Here is a 22,831-nt window from a genome sequence, read left to right as displayed (position 1 = left end):
AGGTTTATATACTATATAAGGAGGTCACTCAGGCATCTTCAGAATTTTTTGTCGCAGTGTGCATTGTGGGAAACGCAGGCTCGTGCTGCTGCTGCAGGCGGCTGGGAGGTTCGTGCAGCACGAGCCTCTGTTTCCCACAATGCACGTCGCGACCAAAATTCCGAAGATGCCCGAGTGACAGTGACCCAAGTGACCTCCAGGTCTGAATGTAAACACATGGGTTTGGTTTCTGGTGGATGGCACTTGGAAACTGTTCACCGTAATGCAACAGATCCAGGTGAGTAATCCCAGACAGACTTGCAGATTCGTGGTACTGAGGATATGACTGAGGTTTGACAGATGTGATGAAAAATTGGTCAACAAAAGTCTCCAGCACCTTTAAGAAATGTTAAAAATTGAGAAAAAAAAGTCATGTGGGAACTGCCACAGAAGGAGCGCTGGGTCTTTATGGGTTCAGACCTGTTTGCCAAAACTCTGTCCATGTGTACTCTCCTGTTTGTAAAAACCAGGACAGAATGAGAATGCTGTCAGCTGGAGCATCCGTTCCATACACTCCCACTAAATGATCAGCCACCTTAGCTTAATACGATCCACTGAGCATGTGCAAAACAAGCACATATAACCAGAGGACATTAAAAATATGATACGCTCTTATAAGTTATGACAGTGTGTGTCCAGAGGAGACCTGAGGCCAAACATCTTCTGTCCATTTGATTTGACGAACAACAAAGAGAGAGAGAGTCTTTCAGCCATGCTTCCTTCCTTTTTTCAGTCCAGTGTGTGTTGTTGGCGCTGAGTGTTTTGGAAACGGCTAGGAGGCATACATAATCTGTCATTACTGAAAATAGGTCAAACTGTGTGTATGTGTGTAGGTACAGTATACACACACACACACACACACACACACACACTCGATGTGTGTGACAGGTGAAGGCGACCAGCAGAAAGCTGGTTTAAAGCACAAAGAGATTCCATATATGAAAGTGGAGAAGTGGGGGAAGGGTCGATCAAGCAAAACAAAGGAGAGACTGAGAGAAAAAAAAAAAGAAAGACAGGAGGAGTAAAAAAAAAAGACTTTTACCAGAGATAAATAAACAGCTGCTGAAAGGAAACAAACAGCAGAAATCATGATATTTCAGAGTAATTTGTTTTTCCAGCATCATCCCTGTGACAGTGATGTCTTTATATGTGGTTTGTTTTAGTGAGTTTGCATCATATTTATATTAGAGTTTCTACACAGAAGGGGTTTCCCTTCAATTTGTTCTAAAGACCATTTTTACACAGAGGTTATGTTTTCATCAGGGTTCGTCTGTTTGTTTGTCTGTTAGCAAGATAACGCAAAAAGTTATGGAGGGATTTGGATGAAATTTTCAGGAAATATTGATACTGGCACAAGGAATAAATGATTGTATTTCGGTGGTGATGGGGGGGGGGTGATCTGCCTTGGTGGAGGTCTGCGCTCTTCACGTGCTTTTTACTTTCAGAGGCATTCAACTGCTTTAAATGAAGACATTTAGTGTAAGTGATAAATGGATTCAAAACTCATTTAATTCAAAATGGACCAAAATCAGACCAGTAAAGGCTGTTTCATAGTCAGTGTGAGGGCAGGCAAACGCAAATGCACTGCGATGTATTGAGACGCGTTGGCCGCCATGATGTGTTATTTTTTCTTGGACTGTCTTCTCTCTGTAGCACTTTGAGATTCTGCTGAATGAAAAGTGCTTTATAAATGCAGTTTATTATTATTACTGTTATTGTTATTGTTATTATTGTTATTATTATTATTATTATTATTATTATTGTTATTATTATTATTATTATTATTATTATTACTATTATTATTATTATTATTATTGTTATTGTAATAATAATAATAATAATAATAATAATAATAATAATAATTATTATTATTATTATTATTATTATTATTATTATTATTATTATTATCATTATTACATGTGACCAGGCCGTTCAGACTGAAGTCACATTCCAAAGATGCGTATCAGATTTAGGACCACATGTGAAAGTGGCCTGGGTCAGATTAGTGCTGTTCAGACTGTCGGATCTGATCGGATACAGGTCACATATGGAAACAAAAAAAATCAGATTTGGACCACATTTACCTGCATCTGAACGTAACCATAGAGTAGTGCTTCAGTACTAACATAGACCCGGACCCCAGACCTTCAGATTAGACGACCACCTGAACACCACTGTTAACGCCTCCTACCACAGGTGTTCATCTGATGTCAGTTTGAATCTGAAATAACGTACAAGTGTAATTTTTGTCAGTGAACTCTGGTCTGTTTAATCGCTGTCTGGGCTTCAGAGCAGCCTAGTGTCGTCACAAGCACATGAAACATTTAGAATAAGGTCAGCTGGTCTCTGGAGTTGAGAAAACATCCTGTGTGTAGCTGTGAACGCCTGCAGATGGACTATAGGTGCACACGCTGTGGCAGGTCTGTCCAAACCCACCAGTGGAAACATGGTCTACATTAGCATATCGTTAGCAACGTAGTATATTTGGCTAACACACGGACAAAAGTATGTGGACACGTTGAATTCAGGTGTTTCTTTTCTAACAGGGGTCTGGGATACAAAACAATAATGATTAATGTCAGAATAGAGTTTTATATTGTGCGATATTGATTACACTGGGTTACAAAAAATGTTTTTTGCAAGTTGTCTAGGTTTTTTTCAACTGAATTAGGACCATTTTGCACCGCTAAATCCAAAAATGACATCTGTTTTTCTCAATCAGGTCAGGTTTTTTTTTGCTAATTTGATTTTGAACAATTTGATCTTCTCACAAAATATAATAATTAATACCAAAATAAAATTGGTAAGCACACTTTAGGAAACTTGTGACTTGATTCCTGTTAGGTACAATGGTGTATTCACCGCAGATGTAGCAGAATACGTCAGGCTTATTTTTGTAAGATATTCTAGTCGAAGCCATTTCATTCACCTGTAATATTAAAAAAAAACATTAATCATAAATTGGCAAAAGTAAAATCTTCAGAACTCGTTTATTGCAAGAAATATGAAAGAATTTTGTATCATATGATGTGAAAATGCCCATAAATGTAAGCAAAAATGTTAAAAAGCCAATATGTAGCATAGTTCAGAAAGTTGATCTGATTGAGCAAAATGAATGTGATTTTTGGATTCAGCACACCAAAATGATCCTAAATCAGCTCAAAAAACTGAAACAATAAATTTGTTGTTGACCAGTGTTATTAATATTCTAGTTTTTTTTTTGTCAGATCCTCATCTTACAGCTGTAGACATGATGTGTCCCAATATTTATGTCCATATAGTTTAGAAACATCAATATTTACTTAAAGTTTAATGGTAGATTTTTCTTCCTCAGTGAGATGTGATGAAAGTAGATGGAAATTATTATTTACAGTCAGAGCAAGAAAAATACTTTAGAAATTTAGAGGAAGAACATTTAAAATCATATTCATGGATTGAAAAAAAAATCAATGTTGAGAGAAATGAAGTCCAAACCATTTCTGAGGCATTTTGGAAACAAAGATAATAATTTAAACCAAACTAAACAATATGATGATATTTATCCCATAATATAAAACTGTGATGAAAGTAGATATTTAGATGTGGAAGAAAATTATTATTTACAGTCAGAGCAGGAAAAATATTATAGAAATTTAGAGGAAAAACATTTAAAATCAGAGTCATGGATGAAAAAAAAATAAATGTTGAGAGAAAATATGTCAAAACCATCTCAGGCATTTTGGAAACAAAGATAACAACAATGATATTTATCCCATAATATAAAACTACAGTTGAGGACAAAATTATTAGCCCCCTTATGAAATTTTAAGTTTCTTCAAGATTTTCCTAAGTACTTTTTTAACAGAGCAAGGAATTTTCAACATAGCATTTCTGAACATACTAGTTTTCTTTAGAAGGCACAAATTATTTATATTTGCACACCAAAACAGCATTATTTAGAAAAAAACTAAAATAACCAGGGACATTATTATTAACCCCCTTTAAGAAATGACCATTTATTAAGTCATGGCACAAACCACTTTTGTGCAGTGATGTGCTGTAACTTCACAGGTGATGTGTTTAAAAGTGATCAGGTGAATCAAGTGATCTCACTTAACATTTAAGTTAAAACATGGTATAAAAGCCTCAGTATGGCTCATTGAGCTGTCAGTTGAGAAAGCACCATGCCCAAAACTAGAGAAATCCGTTTGGACCCGAGAAAAATGATTATTGATGTAGACAAAGCAGGAGAGGGATGCACAAAGCAATCCAAGCATTTCCAAGTGTCAAGAACTGGAGTGAGAAGTAGAATCCAGAAATTCAAAAACAGCCACACAGTACAGAACAAGACTTGCAGAGATAGGAAGTGAAAGATTTCAAAGACCCTGGAAAGAAAACTAGTGAGAGATGGGTCTAAAGACCCCAGAACAACTGCCAAGACACTGGTGAAGGACTTGGCCACATCAGGAATCCTAGTCTGTAAGAAGACAGTCACTATAGCTCTGAACTGGAATGGACTGAGAGGATGCAGACCAAGACAAACTCCACTGTTGAAGAAGACACACCTTTAAGCCAGACTTAAATATGCTCAGGACAACCTGGAGAAACATTGTGCATACTGGAAGTGTGTCCTATGGTCTGATGAGACAAAACTAGAGCTCTGTGGCCATAGAGGCAGCGTTTATGTTTGGAGAAAAAAGGGAGAGGCATAGAACCCAAAGAACAGCGTCCCTACAGTGAAACATGGTGGTGGGAGTATTGTGTTGTGGGGATGCTATAGTGCATCTGGAACTAGAAATCTGGTCAAGGTGGAAGGAATCATGAACAAAGAAAGATGTGGAGATTTTGAAAGAAAACCTTCAGCAGTCAGCAGTAACACTGGGTCTGGGTCACTGCTTCATCTTCCAATATGACAACAATCCAAAACATACATCTCTCTTGGTGAAGAGCTATCTTCAGAAGACCAAAGTGAATGTAAGTGAGTGGCCTGCACAGAGCCCTGACTTAAATCCCATTGAAAATATTCAGGGTGACCTAAAGAAGAACATCCATGCCAGAAGGCCACCAAATCTGGAGGAGCTGGAAAGATTTGCCAAAGAAGAATGGGCTGGGATTCCTCAAAAAAAGTGTCAGAGACTTGTAATAAAAAAATACTATGACTGCAGGCTGTTATTCAGCAAAAAGGAAACACAACTGACTATTAGGATCAGGGGGGCTAATAATTTTGACCCTGGTACTTTTTGTTTTTTGTGGAATATTTTCATTTCTGTGTGCAAACTAAAATCATGTAAGCATCCAAAATAAAACTAGGATATCTAAAAAAGCTGTGTTAAAAATGTGTTGCTCTGTGTAAAAGCACTCGGGAAACACCTTTAAAACAATGACATTTTTGTAGGGGGGCTAATAATTTTGTCCTCAACTGTATATTCTGACATTAGTCATTATTGTTTTGTATTCCAAACCCCCGTTAGAAAAGAAACACCTGGATTCAACGTGTCCACATACTTTTGTCCATTTGTGAATGAGTTATAATATGAGGCTAACGATGTGAGCGTCATTTCACTGCAGGTGAGAGGAGACTGATGGGAGTGTCCTCAGTTATTCCAAACAGAAGATGGTGAAATGAGAGAAGGATTTACGCAGGGATGGGAGGAAGGAGGAGGAGGAGGGAGAGTGAGTGAGCGGGGAAAGGAGGCAGTGAGATAAAGGAGAGGCAGAGGCTGGTATCTGGAGGCGACGAGGAGAAAGGGGGATAAATATTGCATGGCAGGTTTTACTACTTGGCAAAAGCATGTGTTTCCCTTCCCCTCCCCCATACTGTACTACACACCACTGTGCACCCCGCTACACACACACACACACACACACACACACACACACACTGCTGTTTTAACTCAGCCCAGTGCAGCATTGTGTAACGTATCCCTGTTTAACCCTGGAGGACAGAGCGGCGCTGCGTGGATACAGAAGTGGGTTATGACACATGCGCATCCTGCTCAGACTGAACTGTGTTAAAGGCACTTCACAGCCACACCTCCGTCACATGTGTGTCTGCTGAAAGGACCAAATCCTGCGGAGATCAATGTTCTCATTTCATATATCGGCCAATATATAGGTTATCGGCCAAAAACGGATATCAGCTTTTTGAGCCCCCAGTATCGGTATCGGCATCAGCCCCAAAAATCCCATGTCAGTCAGGCTCTACAATGCAATGATATTTATCCCATAATATAAAACTATATTATAACATTAGTCATTACTGTTTTGTATCACAGACCCCTGTTAGAAAAGAAACACCTGGATTCAACGTGTCCACAGACTTTTGTTGAAGGTTATTATCGTAATGAAATGACAAAAACTAGAATTGTAAAAACATTTTCGTTGACTGAAATAAATAAAAACTATAATTAAAAGAAAAAAACAAAAACTAACTGAATCTGTATTGTGTGTGAACTAAAACGTGTAAAAATTCTGGGTAAAATTCCCTTTGTTTTCATCTTTGTCAATGTCGGATTGATATAAAATCAATTTATTTCCCTCAAGCAATTTTATCTGCTGGCACCATATGATATTTAACGGTCCGACACTTCTTGTCACTTGTGGTTTCCAGTCGTCTTCTGGTCCCCACTCTACCTGGAAACATGGAGACTAAAAAGAAAGCAGCAGAGTCCTGACTGGGATTTATTTGAATACAACAGAGAAGAAGAGAAAAGATATAAAAAAAACTAAACTAAACTAAAACTAAGCATTCAGGAAAAAAACGATAACTAATAAAAACTAGCAAACCTGCTCTAAAAACGAACTAAAACAAACTGAATTAGAGAAAAAAAAAAGTCAAAACTAAATAAAACTAAACTATAATGAAAAATCCAAAACTATTAGAACCTTCCTTTTGTCCATTTGTGTCTGAGTTCGGTCATTATAATATGAATATAACGATAAAATGTAAATGCAGTCATCGTATCTGTGTCCGTCTTTTCCGTTTTTCATTTGTTCAGTGAGTCTTCATCCTTTTGCCTCGTATTTCTCATGTGCAGAAAAATGGAAGAACAAAGGAGGCTTCAATTCCATCTCATTGTTTTTTATTTTATTCTAATAAAACGTCTGGATAATGTAGAGCGTTCTGCTGCAGCCTGATTACACAAACCACTGTGGGTTAGGTCTGTCTGACAGACGACTGTAATTTAGCTGACTCAAAAACATACAGCAGGAATAGTTTTGACTTCACAGACGTCCTGCTCTTGGATCCGGAACATTATTCAACCTTTTTTAATGATGATAGCTGAAGTTAGTGTCTGCGATTAAGAAAACCCCTGTGGGAGCCCAGATGAATGAGGACAGGTTTAATATGGCTGTTTTATGGAGGGTTCCAGCCACACCCTGTGTCTATCAGTTACTTTTATTTCATAAGGCTTTATACGGATTCTCTTCACTTTTATCCCCCCCCCCCCCCCCCAGTGGGCAGACTCACAGTTGTAAACAGAAAAGCAGACACTGACACATATGTAAAGCTTAGGGAGCTTTCAGTGCCTTCAAATGGGGTGTGTTTTCTGTGTTAATGAGCAAATATTAGCTGAGCACTCACAGCCCGTGTATTGTTGGAAAGGCTCGATACTAACAGCTTCAGCGCAGGGTCTTAAAATTTTTTCTGTGCCAGTTTCCCAAAGATGTTCCTGCAATGACTTTACACGTCATTAAATGAGCTGACGAGAGTATGAAGGTTTGTACAAAAAAATGCAACTAATGAACCCTTTATAGTTCACTCATAGAAATACTCTGAAATTCAACATTTCAACCTCAGTGTGTTATTGGAGGACAGAACAAGAATTAATTACTTTTTTAAAAAACTCTTTTTTTTAAAATTAAACAATGATGACAGTATAAAGTGGAAAAGCAGTCGGAGAGGGCAGACCTCCACCAAGGCAGATCACTCGCCCCCCCGTGATGACCACCAAAATGTAATAATTTGTTCCATGTGTCAGTATCAACATTTCCTGAAAATTTCATCCAAATCCATCCATAACTTTTTGAGTTATTTTGCTAACAGACAAACAGACAAACAAACCCAGATGAAAACATAAACTCCGCCGTTCCTTGGTGGAGGTAAAAAGTTTGTAGTATCCAATATATGTGACAGGGCTGCATGATACTGGAAAAAAATGATATTGCGATTTTTTTCAACCCTACAATATATATTGCAACATGAAAAAGCTGTGTAGGGCCGACGTAAATGGTCAAACCAGTTAGTTGTGTTTCCTCTCGTTGTGGCAACAATTGCAAGGCACTGTCAACACAGAACACGTTTCAGTTTCATCCTTCTTGTAGCCAAAATAATTCCAGATAACTGACACTGCTTTTCTTTTTGGCACCAAGTCTTTATTTTTGGTGATTTTCTCTTGTTCGTCGCTCATTATTCAGTGTTGTTACCAGCGACTCACTCCAAACTGATGAAGAATGATTGTGATTGGTGGATGGCTGCACACAGTGTCATGTCCCCTTGAAATTAGATGAGAATACGTTGAGTTCATTTCCCTCCTACATTGCAGGGCCTGTGATGTGACTACTGCACACATGTACATCATGATGATGAAGCTCAAACGATATATTGTGCAGCTCTAGTCAACACAGAACACGTTTCAGTTTCATCCTACTTGTAGTTGAAATAGTTCCAGATAACTGATGTTGTTTTTTATTAGCTTACCGGCCGACAGGCTGTAAGCTACTGTCGTCATGCGGCGTCTGTCATCGTCTGTCATCGTCTGTCGTCCGTTACAAAAATTTCAATCGTCTTCTTCTCCGAAACTACTTTCCCATTGACTTCAAACTTGGTATACAGCTTCTTTATGATGATGTCAACAAAAGTTAGTGAAATTATTTGGACAATACATTGTGCAGCTGTAATATGTGATGTCAGAACAAGAACACTACATCTGCACTCACATGTACACACACACACACACACACAATAATGGCGGGGGGGGGGTCTGCCACTTCTTACTTAATATTAAAGTAATCTATAAAGGGCTGCCAAATTGACTAAAATAACTTTACATTATCTTTTAGTGAAAATTTGATTTAAATGTAAATGTTGTATAATGTCTTTCATCAGAGTGGGAGGAGTTCTGTTCTTCCAGTTTAACAACAAAAGACTTAATTACTTTTGTGAAATTTTTCAAAATCTTTTATTCTGTAGAAAATCAAGGTCAATAATGTTACCATATTTGGTTCCTTGGCAAAAAGACAAACAAACAAAACATCCAAGAGGTATATGTTAAAAATATAAGAAAACCCTTATGAGGTGAAAGGAACCTGTGTTCTAGACCAGTGGTTTTCAACCTTGGGGTCAGGACCCCACGTCGGGTCGCCTGGAATTCAAATGGGGTCGCCTGAAATTTCTAGTAATTGATAAAAATACAAATAAAAACTTATTAATAATGTCTTTTCCTTTCTTCTCTTATTTCTGTGTACTATATTACCTTTTTTTTTTTTTTTTTTTTTGGGCCTGTGGGTTGGGTGGGTGGGAAAGGATGGGTGTTGACAGTCAGATATGTTATTCTTGATTGCGCATTGACTGTTACGAATTGATGTAATGTCTGTTGTGTTCTTCGAAAATGTTCAATAAATATAGTTGGAAAAAAAAACCTCACTAATAATAAATATATGGCGAGTTGAGAGAGACAATCGAAATACATAACAGACATGACAAACTGTGAGTCTGAAACCTGTGGTTCTGTTTATCTGTCAGATGTTCATTGTGGTCAGTTTCAGATGCTGCAGCTCTTTCATAATTCATAGTTTCAGTTCTTGTTTGTTCAGTATTATTTGTCCTCCTTGTAAATCACAGCTGGACTGACTGGACAGATCCTGACCAAGGAAAATCCAAGTCTCCCTTTGTGCAGTAATCTACACCTGGATTTACTGCCTCTGTCCACAATAATAGACATTATATAGACTAAATCTCATCTAAAATTAACGTTTATTTGCAACATAGTATAGCAAACTATTACATGATCAAAAACAAATTAATTTTAGCAAAAAAAAAAAAGTCTCCATTTTGAATGTCTGGGGTCACCAGAAACTTGTGATGTTAAAATGGGGTCATGAACCAAAAAAGGTTGGAGCCACTGTTGTAGACCATTAGAGCAGAGCCCTTCAGGTCTAACCCCACGTCTCATTTTCACTTTGAACAGGAGGCACAGATTCATGTCCCAGCAGATCTGAGTCAGACCGGAGGTGCATCTGAATGCATATTTGCATGTGCTTTCACACATTTTGGTGCCTTTCTGTGGCCTCAGGTCGTCTCTCCTCCTTATGTCCTTCATCGCACTTCTCCATCAAAGCTGACATATCAGTCTCACCTCAGCACAAGCCCTGTGGCCTCATACAAACACACTGCAGATCCTTTACATAATGTAATGCCTTTGCTTCCTGTCACATTTGTTTCCATCTGCACTTTTTTTAATCTGTGCTTTAGATCCTGGTCAGATGTTTAGTTCTAATCCTCTGGAGTTGGTCATGCAAAGCTCTGCCATTATCACTGACCTGTGTGTATGTGTGTGACTGATCCTGCGGTTGGATGCACGGCATGTTCATCTAAATATCTGAACAACAGAAAAAGCAGGAGGTGACGGGAATGTGTGTGTCATGCATTCTTTTCATATTCAGTTGAGAATCCACAATCGGAAAATGAAACAATGACTCCATATTTTATTATTCATGTACAAATCAAAAATTTAAAAAGAGTTGTATTTCATTATTTTGATTGTACGCACAAATTAAAAATTGGAAATAAGCAGCAAATGGACCAAATATGGGGTTCCATGTTGACATTTTTGATATTTGATTTGGTATGACACTGACTTCTTGGTGTGTTGAGCTGGACACTTGTGGGTTTGCTAGTATTCTGCACTCATGGAGAATTTCGTGTGTACTTTTCCACCAAAAAGAACCTGGTGCTGGTTCGGTGCCGGTGCTAGGACCAGTGCTTAACTGGTTCCAACCTGGTGCCTTCAAAGAACCAGTTTGCTTTACCATAGACCAGGGGGGTCAAACTCATTTTAGTTCAGTTCCACATTCAGCCTAATATGATCTAAAGTGGGCCAGACCAGTAACATAATATAAATAATAGGATAAGAACTTAGAAATAATGTTAACTCCAAAGTTTTTTTCTCTGTTTTTGAGTGAAAAAAGTCAAATTCCGTAATAAAAATGTGCACATCTACAAACCGTACTTGAACATAACATGAACAAATATGAACCTAAAAATTCTTTTAAAAAATCAGTGCAATTTTAACAATATTACACCTTAGTTTATCATTTATACATATGCATCACAACTTACAGATCACAGTGGCTCTACAAACACACAACATTTAGTCAGAGGCAGAATATTGGTACAATTCCACAGACTTCTCTTCAGAAATTTCAGGTTGTTCACATTTTCTGTGAAAGGCTAGTCTGTAAATGTAAACATTTTTGTGTAATTTTACCTTTTTTTATACTACAACAAAGAGAAAAATTTGCAGTTTTCATTATTTAGAGGTTATTATGATAGTGTTTTACTCCTCTGACCCACCTGAGATTGAATTGACCTAAAATGATTCTAACATTCTAGATTTTGAATATCGTCAGTGTAATTTTTGCATTTCACAAATTCATCCCAGGGGCCAGATCGGACCCTTTGGTGGGCCGGTTTTGGCCCCCAGGCCGCATGTTTGACACCTGTGCCAAAGACCATTATGTCATCATAATGCATGATCATGTGACTGGGTCTGCTGCGGGAGGCGCTCATTTGAAAGCAAGTGCTGCTCTGTGTTTACAGCGGTGAAAAACACAAATATTCACTCTGTGGCATTTGTGATGAACATAAACATGTGGGTTTCTATGTGACATAATGTAAGGATAGTCTGTAAACAGATAATTAGTGATGTCAGCAGAGCAGTATTGTTACTAAGTTTATGTGAGGCATAGGAAAACACAGACAAAATTTTAGATTTTTAATTTGTACATGAATAATGGAATAAGGAGTCATTTATTCGTTTTCCGGTTGTGGATTCTTAACCCTTTGATGCATGAATTATAAGAACCTTAAAGATTTTTTTGTTCCTGAGTGTTTTTATTCCTCTTTAGACATGGAAAAAAAACAATGTAATTGAAATTTTTTTTAATGAACCTATTTTTTATGGCGTTACAAAAATGTCCACTCAGCAGGACACCAAGCATTTACTTTTTGAAGCAAAGAAACATGTATTTAAAATGTAATAAGAGAATGTGATATACTGTGTGAAAACTATAAAATAAAAACATTTTTAATGCAGCTAATCTGATGTTTTCTCACATTTTATCATATTCTAATACTAGTCGTTACTCACTTCACGGAGATAATATGCAAAAAAAACCTTTTTGTTTAAGAAAACTGTTAATTACAGTCTAATAACTAGCAATTATTTACACTCAAACATGTTACTGCAGATCAGGTTTATCGAGAACAGCAAAGTTACAGTAATTGTATGAATTGCAGTGTATGACATAGTGCATAAGCATCCGCTGTGTTGGCTGATACGCAGATAAAACAACAAAACCCAAGAGCAGGTGTAGAATAGCTGTCCACTCTAGTGACCGTTATGCATGAAAGGGTTAATTGAATATGAAAAGAACAAGTGGTACACGGATTATGGAGGATTCTGAGGTGTTGGCCATAAAAACAAAAAATGACCGCGTTAACCCCGCAAACGTAATAAAAATGTGCAGCTTTTAACGTAATAATCCCACAAATGTAACACCTCATTTTCCCACAGTGTGCTCCTACCCTTTCATTGTTTTCATAATCATATCCAGACATTTTATTTACATGGTTCAAACAGAGGCTTCTATTCTACTGAATGAGAATAAATAATATCCAGTTCATACTGAAGCTTTTATAAGAAAACCTTTACAACATTTTGGCCCATTCTGTTTTGTTCTTCCACTTGTATTTGTAACTAAACATATATTAATCTGGAATTAGTACCATGTGGTGGAACTGCAATATTTGATCATTCTAAAAAGACAAGTATCCAAAGGACGAGAATAAGTGGGATGAAAAAGAAAGATGAATGAATATTCACTCATGCTTTACTGAAATGTATGTGATGGACTAATTTATCATATATGTGGGAAGTTTTTACAGTTTTGGAAACTGAAGATTTTTAGCATCCCACAAACATAATAATTATTACGTTTGTGGGAAAGTTATTTCATTTGTAGAATTATTACGTTAAAAGCTGCAAATTTTTATTCCATTTGCAGTTTATTCCGTTTGTGGGGTTAACACTGTGTAATGAGCTCAGAGTGTATCTTTAATTGTAACCGTGGTGTTTGTGTGTGTGTTTGTGTTGTAGGTTTTCTCCACTGCATCATGCAGCCCTTAATGGGAACCTGGAGCTCATCTCTATATTGCTGGAATCCCAGGCTGCTGTCGACATCAGAGATCAGAAAGGTGAGTGGAAAACGGACACACACAAAGAAACTTTTATGTAGACATCAGATTTGTATTCATCGTTAGCTTCATAGCATAATTACCTACACTGTAAAAAATCAAAATCTTACCAAGTGTATTTTTCTCATTTCTAGTCCAAATATCTCATCGCACTTAAAATCAGACAGAACCACCTAAAGAGGAACTTTTCAGTGAGATATAAGGAACTGATTTACAGACAATAGATCTGGAAAATCTGATTTCAAGAAATTTGACCAAGATCATTTTCACTTGATCCATTGGCTGAATTTTTGCTTGAATTGAGCAAAAAAATAAATAAATAAATAAAAATCTGCCAGTGGAACTAATTATGATTATGTTTTATTTTAAGTGTTATGAGATATTTGGACTAGAAATGAGAAAAATACACTTGATAAGATTTAGATTTTTGCAGTGAATGAACAATGGATCAATAATATAAAGCACTTTGGGTGCCTTGAAAAGAACTATAGAAATCTAATCCATTATAACTGTTATTTTTCTAACAGGTCTGGGATATAAAACAATAATGACTAATGTCATGATATAGTTTTATATTGGGATAAATATTCTATTGATTATTAATATTGATGCTTCTCTGTCTGATCCTCATGAACAGGACATCTTACAGCTGTAGACATGATGTGTCCCAATATTTATGTCCATATAGTTTATAAACATCAATATATCACTAGAGTTTAATGGTAGCGTTTTCTTATTTACAGTCAGAGCAGGAAAAATATTTTAGAAATTTTGAGGAAGAATATTTAAAATCAGAGTCGTGGATAAAAAAAACAAAATCAGTGTTGAGAGAAATGAAGTCCAAACCAGCTGAGTCATTTCGGAAACAAACATAATAATTTAAACCAAACTAACCAGTGCAATATTTATCCCAATATAAAATTCTATTATGTCATTAGTCTATAGTTGTTTTTCCACTGGACATCTGTGCAAAACGTTACCCATATTTACTAAATGTCAAAAAAACAGAAGTGCGTAATGTCATTTTTCCATTAAATCACAAATGCGATGATTTATTTGTTTATTATTGTGAGATGACATGAGAAGTCATTCCATAAACATGGTGACGAACGTATATGTCATGTTGATTTATAGATATATTCATTATTATTATATATTACCCCTCTATCTTGTAGTAAATTAAAAAATATTTTGGTTTCCTGGTGTGTCCACACATACTGTGCCATGTTTTGTTTTTAAACTCTTCTTCTTCGCTTGTTGTAACGTCCGTCAACATCTGTTTGTTTTTTTTTTTGTTTTTTTTGTTTTTTTTTAATTCACGTGACTGTAGTTGCGGAAAAAGGTCTTTCCATTGCAGTTTTGGGTGATATACCATTTGTGCTATGCCCGAAAAACCACCTCTTACCAGTACACAAACTTTTAATCAAGAGTTTTGGCAAAATTGTCATTTTTCCTTTAGGTAAATTTTTATGCACAAGTTATATTCACGCAATTTGAAGGTCAATGGAAAAGCAACTGTTGTTGTTTTGTATCCCAGACCCCTGTTAGAAAACAAACACCTGAATTCAAAGTGTCTACATTCTTTTTTTCCATTTGTGGATGAGTTGAATCATTATGATATGAGCCTAACGATATGTATGCGTAAAAAGGTACAGAGGAAACAGATCCTGCTCCTGTACACATACACTCACAGACCGTACGTGTCATCATCTGGACTACCACTGGTCGATACCATCATGTGTGTCCTGTCTGCAGGGATGCGGCCGCTGCATTACGCAGCCTGGCAGGGAAAAGCCGAGCCTATGAAGATGCTGCTAAAATCTGGTTCATCTGTTAACGGCCAATCAGATGAAGGACAGATTCCTCTCCATCTATCAGCGCAGCACGGCCACTACGATGTGGTGAGTAAAAGCCGCTCCTCCCAAATCTGATTAAAGATGAAGAACGAAAGGGGGAGGAACGAAAGGGGGAGGAACGTGGTGGAATGTGGGGCTTTTTTTCCATGTATCTGATGAATGTGTTTCCTCTCCTCGTCCTGCTCTTCTCAGCCTCGTCTGTCAGAGACCAGGACTTATGATGGTCCTTATAAAGACATAGGAAGTCTGAGTCTTAGGCTTACAAATGTATTTAAATAAACTAAAACTGGAAGTTAAAATGGCCTCTTTTGACCCATACAGACTCAGGGCTCCTTTTGTGGAAGTTCACAAATGAATTTTTTTCTTTCTTGTAACATTCCTTAACTTCCTTCTTTAGAACCAGCTTGTATGAGTTGTTATTGGACGACATAACAAGACTTTATTACCTCCGCCAGGAGGTATTGTCATCACTTTGCTTTGAGTGTTTGTTTGTTTGTTTGTTTGTTTGTTTGTTTATTTGTTAGGAACTTTACGGGAAAACTATTCCACCCATCTTTCCCAAATCTTCCCCACACATAGGCCTAGGCCCTGGGACCAACCCATTACATTTTGGTCCCAGTAGGCCAAAGTTCAAGGTCACAGCATCTACAATTTTCCTATCGGTCATCATTGAGCAATTTTCCAAAATTCATTAAAGATTCAAAACGACTCCCATTAGCCTCCAATTTGATCCACCTGTAGTTTAGAACAATATCTTGTATCTGGCACAAAATTGTCCACATCCACTGTGGAATGTGGACTCTGTGGACATTTACATTTAACACTGAAAATCCTATTTACCACACATTTAAAATTAGAACTCAACAAATATTGATTGGAATTGAATCTAATTTGACAAACACGTGACTGGTACCAAGCTTCAACTTTTTCTGCTGTATGGAACAACCTGGAAACTGTTGAATTTAAAAAGAAATAGTCGATCCACACATGCACACCATTTGGGGTGCTTGGCGGAGGTTTGTGTTCTCTGAACACTTGTTTCTTTTGTGAAATTTTTCAAAAATGTTTAATTGTTATGTAGAAATTCAAAGTCACTGAAGTTGCCATATTTGGTTTCTTACCCATAAGTGGCGAAAAAAAAAAAAAATCTAATAAGTATATGAAAAAAAAAAATACAAGAAAAACACATGCAAGGTGAAAGGAACATGTATTTTAGATCATCAGAACTGGAGCTGCTCAGTATATCGTTTGAGCATCGACATCATGACGTACATGTGCGCAGTAGTCACATCACAGGTCCTGCGATGTAGGAGGGAAATGAACTCAACATGTTCTCATCTAAATTCAAGGGGACGTGACACACACAGGACACAGCCATCTGTCAATCACAATCGTTCTGTTATCAGTTTGGAGTGAGTCGATGGGAACAATGTTGAAAAATGAGCAACGAACAAGAGAAAATCACCATAAACGAAGCCTTGGTTCCAAAAACAAAAACGTCAGTTATCTGGAATTATTTCAACTACAAGAAGGATGAAACTGAAACATGTGTTCTGTGTCGATACAACCAGAGGAAACATGACTAATTAGTTTGAGCATTTACATCGGCACCACAGATATCATATCCTCCTGAGTAGTTTTTCATATCGCAATATATATCGTAGGGATAAAAAAATTGAAATGTCAGTTTTTTCCAATATCGTGCAGCCCTGATTACAACATCACTTTGGTCCCATTAGACCCCCATGTGTGCTGGTCCAGACCCCTGTTCCATTAGACCCCCATGTGTGCTGGTCCAGACCCCTGTTCCATTAGACCCCCATGTGTGCTGGTCCAGACCCCTGTTCCATTAGACCCCCATGTGTGCCGGTCCAGACCCCTGTTCCATTAGACCCCCATGTGTGCTGGTCCAGACCCCTGTTCCATTAGACCCCCATGTGTGCTGGTCCAGACCCCTGTCCACATCCACATGACCCCTTTAAACATCATTCCTTACATTAGTTCCATTACTTCATGGAACCAAAGAAAGCACAGGTGGACCTTACAGACCCTGGAGACCACATTGGACCTTACAGACCCTGGAGACCACATTGGACCTTACAGACCCTGGAGACCACATTGGACCTTACAGACCCTGGAGACCACATCGGACCTTACAGACCCTGGAGACCACATCGGACCTTCCAGACCCTGGAGACCACATTGGACCTTCCAGACCCTGGAGACCCCATTGGACCTTCCAGACCCTGGAGACCACATTGGACCTTCCAGACCCTGGAGACCACATTGGACCTGACACACCCTGGAGACCACATCGGACCTTACAGACCCTGGAGACCACATTGGACCTTCCAGACCCTGGAGACCACATGGGACCTGACACACCCTGGAGACCACATCGGACCTTACAGACCCTGGAGACCACATTGGACCTTACAGACCCTGGAGACCACATCGGACCTTACAGACCCTGGAGACCACATGGGACCTTACAGACCCTGGAGACCACATCGGACCTTACAGACCCTGGAGACCACACTGGACCTCAGATTGTGGACTCACTGTCCTCACTGGAACTGTTACTGTCACTGTTTTCTAATGTATTTACAAATTACCATAAACAGTAACTTGCCTGATAAAGGGTTAATACATTATTCCTAATCATATAATATAATACACATTATATATGTTGTATAATCATACATTATATATTAATACAGACTAGGGATGTAATGATAGGAAAATTTCATATCATGGTTATTGTGAGCAAAATGATCACAGTTATCATAACTATCATGATATTGTTGAAATTGTGCTCAAAATGTTCAAAAAGTCCTTATACACACACTGAAATAATTTAACCAAGTTCTATTTAGGAAAAAAAAGAAAAACAAATAAAATAATTGGCACAATGTACTTTCTGTTGCAGAAACATTCAGTTATTAACCCTTAGGGGTCTGAGTCTATTTAGGCCGTTTTTCAGTCCTTTTGATTTTGCCTTTATATACTATATAAACAAATGTTTACTATACCCATGTTTGGGATCTTTTTTTTTCAGCACAACTTCATCTATATCATCTGCCTGTTATTTTTTTCACTTTAACCTACTATAAAAACATAAGAGACCAGAAAACACACAAAAAAATAAAATCCGATTTGGAAAATGTATATAATTTATTGCATAAATAACACACAGATGCTTAACAAACCTTTTCAAAGACTTTAAAAGTGAATATTGGTTCCAAATATTAGGTATAGAAAATCAAAATTGTAATGAATTAAACTATACTCAAATATTTGACATAAAAGCAGATCTTTACATAGGGTTTTTTTCCTCTAAAAGTGCGGTAATCAAACACAGTTATCATGATAATTAGAATTTAAACGGTAATACTAACTGTCTTCATTTTTACCGTGGTTTATCGTTATAGCGGTAATCATTACATCCCTAACACAGACTAATATGGGCTCAACGCTCGGCCCTTTAAATAACACTGCAGGACTTGGACAGTTTTTCCAAATCAACATGTGTGGATGCGCTGCAGTGCTGCAGGCCGAGCAGACACAACAGTGAACTCCAGCAGAGTCAGTCCAGCAGAACACACACCCTGGAGAAGCACACTGCAAAAGAACCCACTCCATTAAGTAAGAAGGATTTATACAGTCTGCCAACCGACGGCAGAGGCTCCACAGGCACTTCTAGTGTGTGAAGGCAAATAAAAAAACCCTTAGAAAATCTGAAAAAGACCTCAGATTAAAGAATGAATAATTTAACACCCAGCGAGCAAAAAGCCAGACGAGGATTTGAGAGACATTTACTGTGAAAACAAGACTGAGGCAGGAAATGAACCTAATTTAACCTTTAACCACTTTAACCCATAAAGACCCAGGGATACTTTTAGGTCAGTTCCAAATGAATTCATCTCTATTTGTAACCTTTCTTTGGTGATTTATGACTACATATTGTAATATTATCCTCTTTATTTTGAGTTTTTTCAGTGTAAATCATGTATTTTCCGGTATTTAATTCACTGATCATGTAGATGTTCATAAAAGCTCAGAGTAAATTATAATCCACTCCTTCCTTCCATCCAGGAGATGTTTGAATGTAGGAAAAGTCAGTACAGCCTCAGAGGACCTGGCTTTTTTAAAAAGAAAAAAAAAAGCTTAGGCAAGAACAAATAAAAAAGTAGATGTATTTCTGTTTGAGGGGTTAATCTGTGTAATGGCCTGGAAGATCAAGTCAAACAGTCTAAAACAATTACAACTTGACTAAAGAAAATACTTGTTTAAAAGACTGGGATCAATATTGGTTGTTGAGATAAGGACATGATTTACCTGAATTAAATTAAATATGTGTTCTCTTCAGTTGGATATTTAGCAATGATTACATTGATTTTTTTTTTCTTTGTTTGTTTTCATGTGGAAACTCTGTGTTAATTGTAAATAGGGTTAAGCAAAATAAGTCTGAACTTCAGCCTAAACCCTTTCGATTGTATGTGGAACAATGGATATGTAGTTTTTGTTTTTTTTGTTTGTTGTATGAAGTGACTGACAACTGAATAAACTACTACTACTACTACTACTAAATTCAAAGGTTATTATATCAGTAACAAAGAAAACTGAAGAAAAAGTAACTTTTCAATACAATTTTTCATTAACTGAACATAAACTCAGTGTGTGCATTCACTGTCATTGATCTCCACTGAACTCTGGCTCCATCATGTCAGTGATACAAACTCAGAAATGTTTATTTCTTCTAAACTGCCCCTCTTCAGATCCATTCATTTTATTTTATTTCTCTGTCGAATTTCTTTAGTTCTACTCCATAAATGTCATTGTCTGTTCTGTATCCAATGGTTCAATAAATCAGTCTATAAGGAATATGACATGCTTTTGTCATGAACTATACAAACATTATTTAGCTTTTATTCTTATAGACCCTATTGAAAGAGAAATTCAGGCTCTCAGAAAAATTGCCACTGATCAATTGATCGTTAATTGATCGATAAGGTCAACCAACTAATGATTAATGAATTAATCGATAATTTGCAATGCAGATTAAGGTTGAGGGTTATTATATCAATAACCAATAGAACAATATATTTTTAACCTTTCTTAAGTGATTTATCACCATTTATTATAATATTATGCTCTGTATTTTGCATTTTTAAGTGAAAATCAAATATTTTCCTGTATTTAATTTGCTCATGTTCATAAAAACTCAGATTAAAGTTGAGGGTTATGATATCAGAAACAGAGAAAAGTAAAGAAAAAGTGTCTTTTTCAGTAAAATCTATCATTAATTGAACATAAACCCAGTGTGTCCATCCACTGTCATTGATCCAACTCCATGGGTTTTACTGGTGAATCAGTATTATAATATTATCCTCTGCATTTTGGATTTTTCACTAAAAATCAGGTATTTTCCTGTATTTAATTCACTGAACATGTACATGTTCATTAAAACTCAGATTAAAGTTGAGGGATATTATGTCAAAAACAGAGAAAACTGAAGAAAAAGTCATTTTTTTCAGTCCAATCTCTCATTATCTGAACATAAACCCAGTGTGTCCATCCACTGTCATTGATCCAACTCCATGGGTTTTACTGGGGAATCAATGTTGTAGAAGATGACGGTGTTTCCACGGTAACTACGGAGCCTCTGAACGTCCAAACTGGTCATATCTGATGACCATGAAAAGATGAAGAACTGTATTTTACACCAGTTATTGACATGTATTGATAGGATTAGTGGATCAGCAGGTATTAAACAGTTTAGATCAGCAGATGGTTTTGGTCGACGGTGGATGTTTGGGTCTTTAAGGGTTAACCAAACATTTTCTTCTGCTGGATGTTCAGTGTTCACCTGAGGTCATTTTACAGGAACAAGCTACTGTTGCCATGGCGACGGATTGTCTTACTGTAAAATCATTGCTCTGCCAATGTGCCTCTGGTTCTGGTTCTGGTTCTGGTTCTCTCAGTCATTTGTAATAGGTGTTAAATCCACTGAATGAATAAGCAGGTACTGATAACAAACAGATTTGGTAACATCTGTGTTTAGAATAGAATAGAATAAGTTTATAGAGGGTATGCATGTGACATCACCACTAGCAGAAGTCACTGTGGCTCCGCCCACTGAGTGGCAGAAGGAGGGAGATGAGTGACAGCGTTGGCTTCAATACTGTCTAAACTGAAGAGCAGTATTTAATAATAAAAAATGGGGCAGAGCTGTTGTGTTTGATTGTATTTTCAGGTTCTTAAAGCAGTGGGAGCTATCGTTTTACAGACACTGAAAGACAAAGAAAAGAGAAGGAGATGGATCCACAAATCCAGGAAACCAAACCTAGATCTGTGGATCCTGTTTGGTGTCAGCTAACATTCACTGATGCTGTATTTTTGGGTCCAATCAGACCTGAAATGACCTATTGTTTTGGCTAACGTTCCTTCTTAGTGCAGCTCTTGGTTTCATGGTCAGATCTTTCATGGTTTTTTTCTTCAGTTTGTGATTGTGAACCTTGTGCTCCTACATGATTAGTAAACTAACTGAAACTGAGGCTAACCTAGTTTTACAAATACGGGGGAACTGGAGAATAAAGCTACGACGGAGTATTAGGACCACAGAAGAAAAGAAAAACACTGGTCACTACAGAAAAAAAAATCATAAAATATCAATATAGAATATAAAAATAAAGTCGAATACAAAAAGAATCACAATGTCATAAAGATGTAGTTTTAAAAAAAAGTCATAATTTAATAAAAATGTCATTCATTTATGAGATTAAAGTCGTCATATTCCGACAACAAAGCCATAATATTACAAGAATAATGTAGTAATTTAAACCAGGTGGTCCAAATCTGCTAATTTCCCAGAATGCAGTGGTGCCCTGCTGGTCCACAGCAGTAGTATCTGTGTTGGATAAAGGACTGGATCTGAACTAGACTCAGTAAATCTGCTCAGTCCCAGTAGATCATGCATATATTCACTGGGGTCAGTCCACGGTCTACTGGAAATGACCTTTGGATCAGCTGGTTCTGGGCCCTAGTTTTGGAGCCTTTGGATCAGCTGGTTCTGGGCCCTAGTTTTGGACCCTTTGGATCAGCTGGTTCTGGGCCCTAGTTTTGGAGCCTTTGGATCAGCTGGTTCTGGGCCCTAGTTTTGGAGCCTTTGGATCAGCTGGTTCTGGGCCCTAGTTTTGGAGCCTTTGGATCAGCTGGTTCTGGGCCCTAGTTTTGGAGCCTTTGGATCAGCTGGTTCTGGGCCCTAGTTTTGGAGCCTTTGGATCAGCTGGTTCTGGTCCTAGTTTTGGAGCCTTTGGATCAGCTGGTTCTGGACCCTAGTTTTGGAGCCTTTGGATCAGCTGGTTCTGGTCCTAGTTTTGGACCCTGGTTGTCAGTCCTGATGAAACCATGTATATTAGTTTCAGGTCCAAATAGCGCTGACCCCCTCCCCCCTGGATCAGGTCTGGATCCTCCATTT

The 22,831-nt window shown here is 37.5% G+C and overlaps 1 protein-coding gene across 2 annotated transcripts in view; it reads left to right on the top strand.

Moving 5' to 3' along the window:
• Positions 1-22,831, top strand: part of caskin1 (CASK interacting protein 1) — a 252,122-nt gene that overhangs the window by 135,601 nt on the left and 93,690 nt on the right. For both annotated transcript variants that reach the window (XM_030141014.1, XM_030141016.1), the window contains exons 3-4: positions 13,398-13,495; positions 15,251-15,396. In XM_030141014.1, the coding sequence (XP_029996874.1) occupies positions 13,398-13,495; positions 15,251-15,396 (244 nt within the window). The remainder of the gene's footprint in view (positions 1-13,397; positions 13,496-15,250; positions 15,397-22,831) is intronic.

This window comes from Sphaeramia orbicularis, chromosome 8 (assembly GCF_902148855.1).
Source record: "Sphaeramia orbicularis chromosome 8, fSphaOr1.1, whole genome shotgun sequence".
Lineage (NCBI taxonomy): Eukaryota > Metazoa > Chordata > Actinopteri > Kurtiformes > Apogonidae > Sphaeramia > Sphaeramia orbicularis.
Note: the sequence above shows the minus strand (reverse complement) of the source record. Positions and strands in the feature narration are given on the sequence as shown.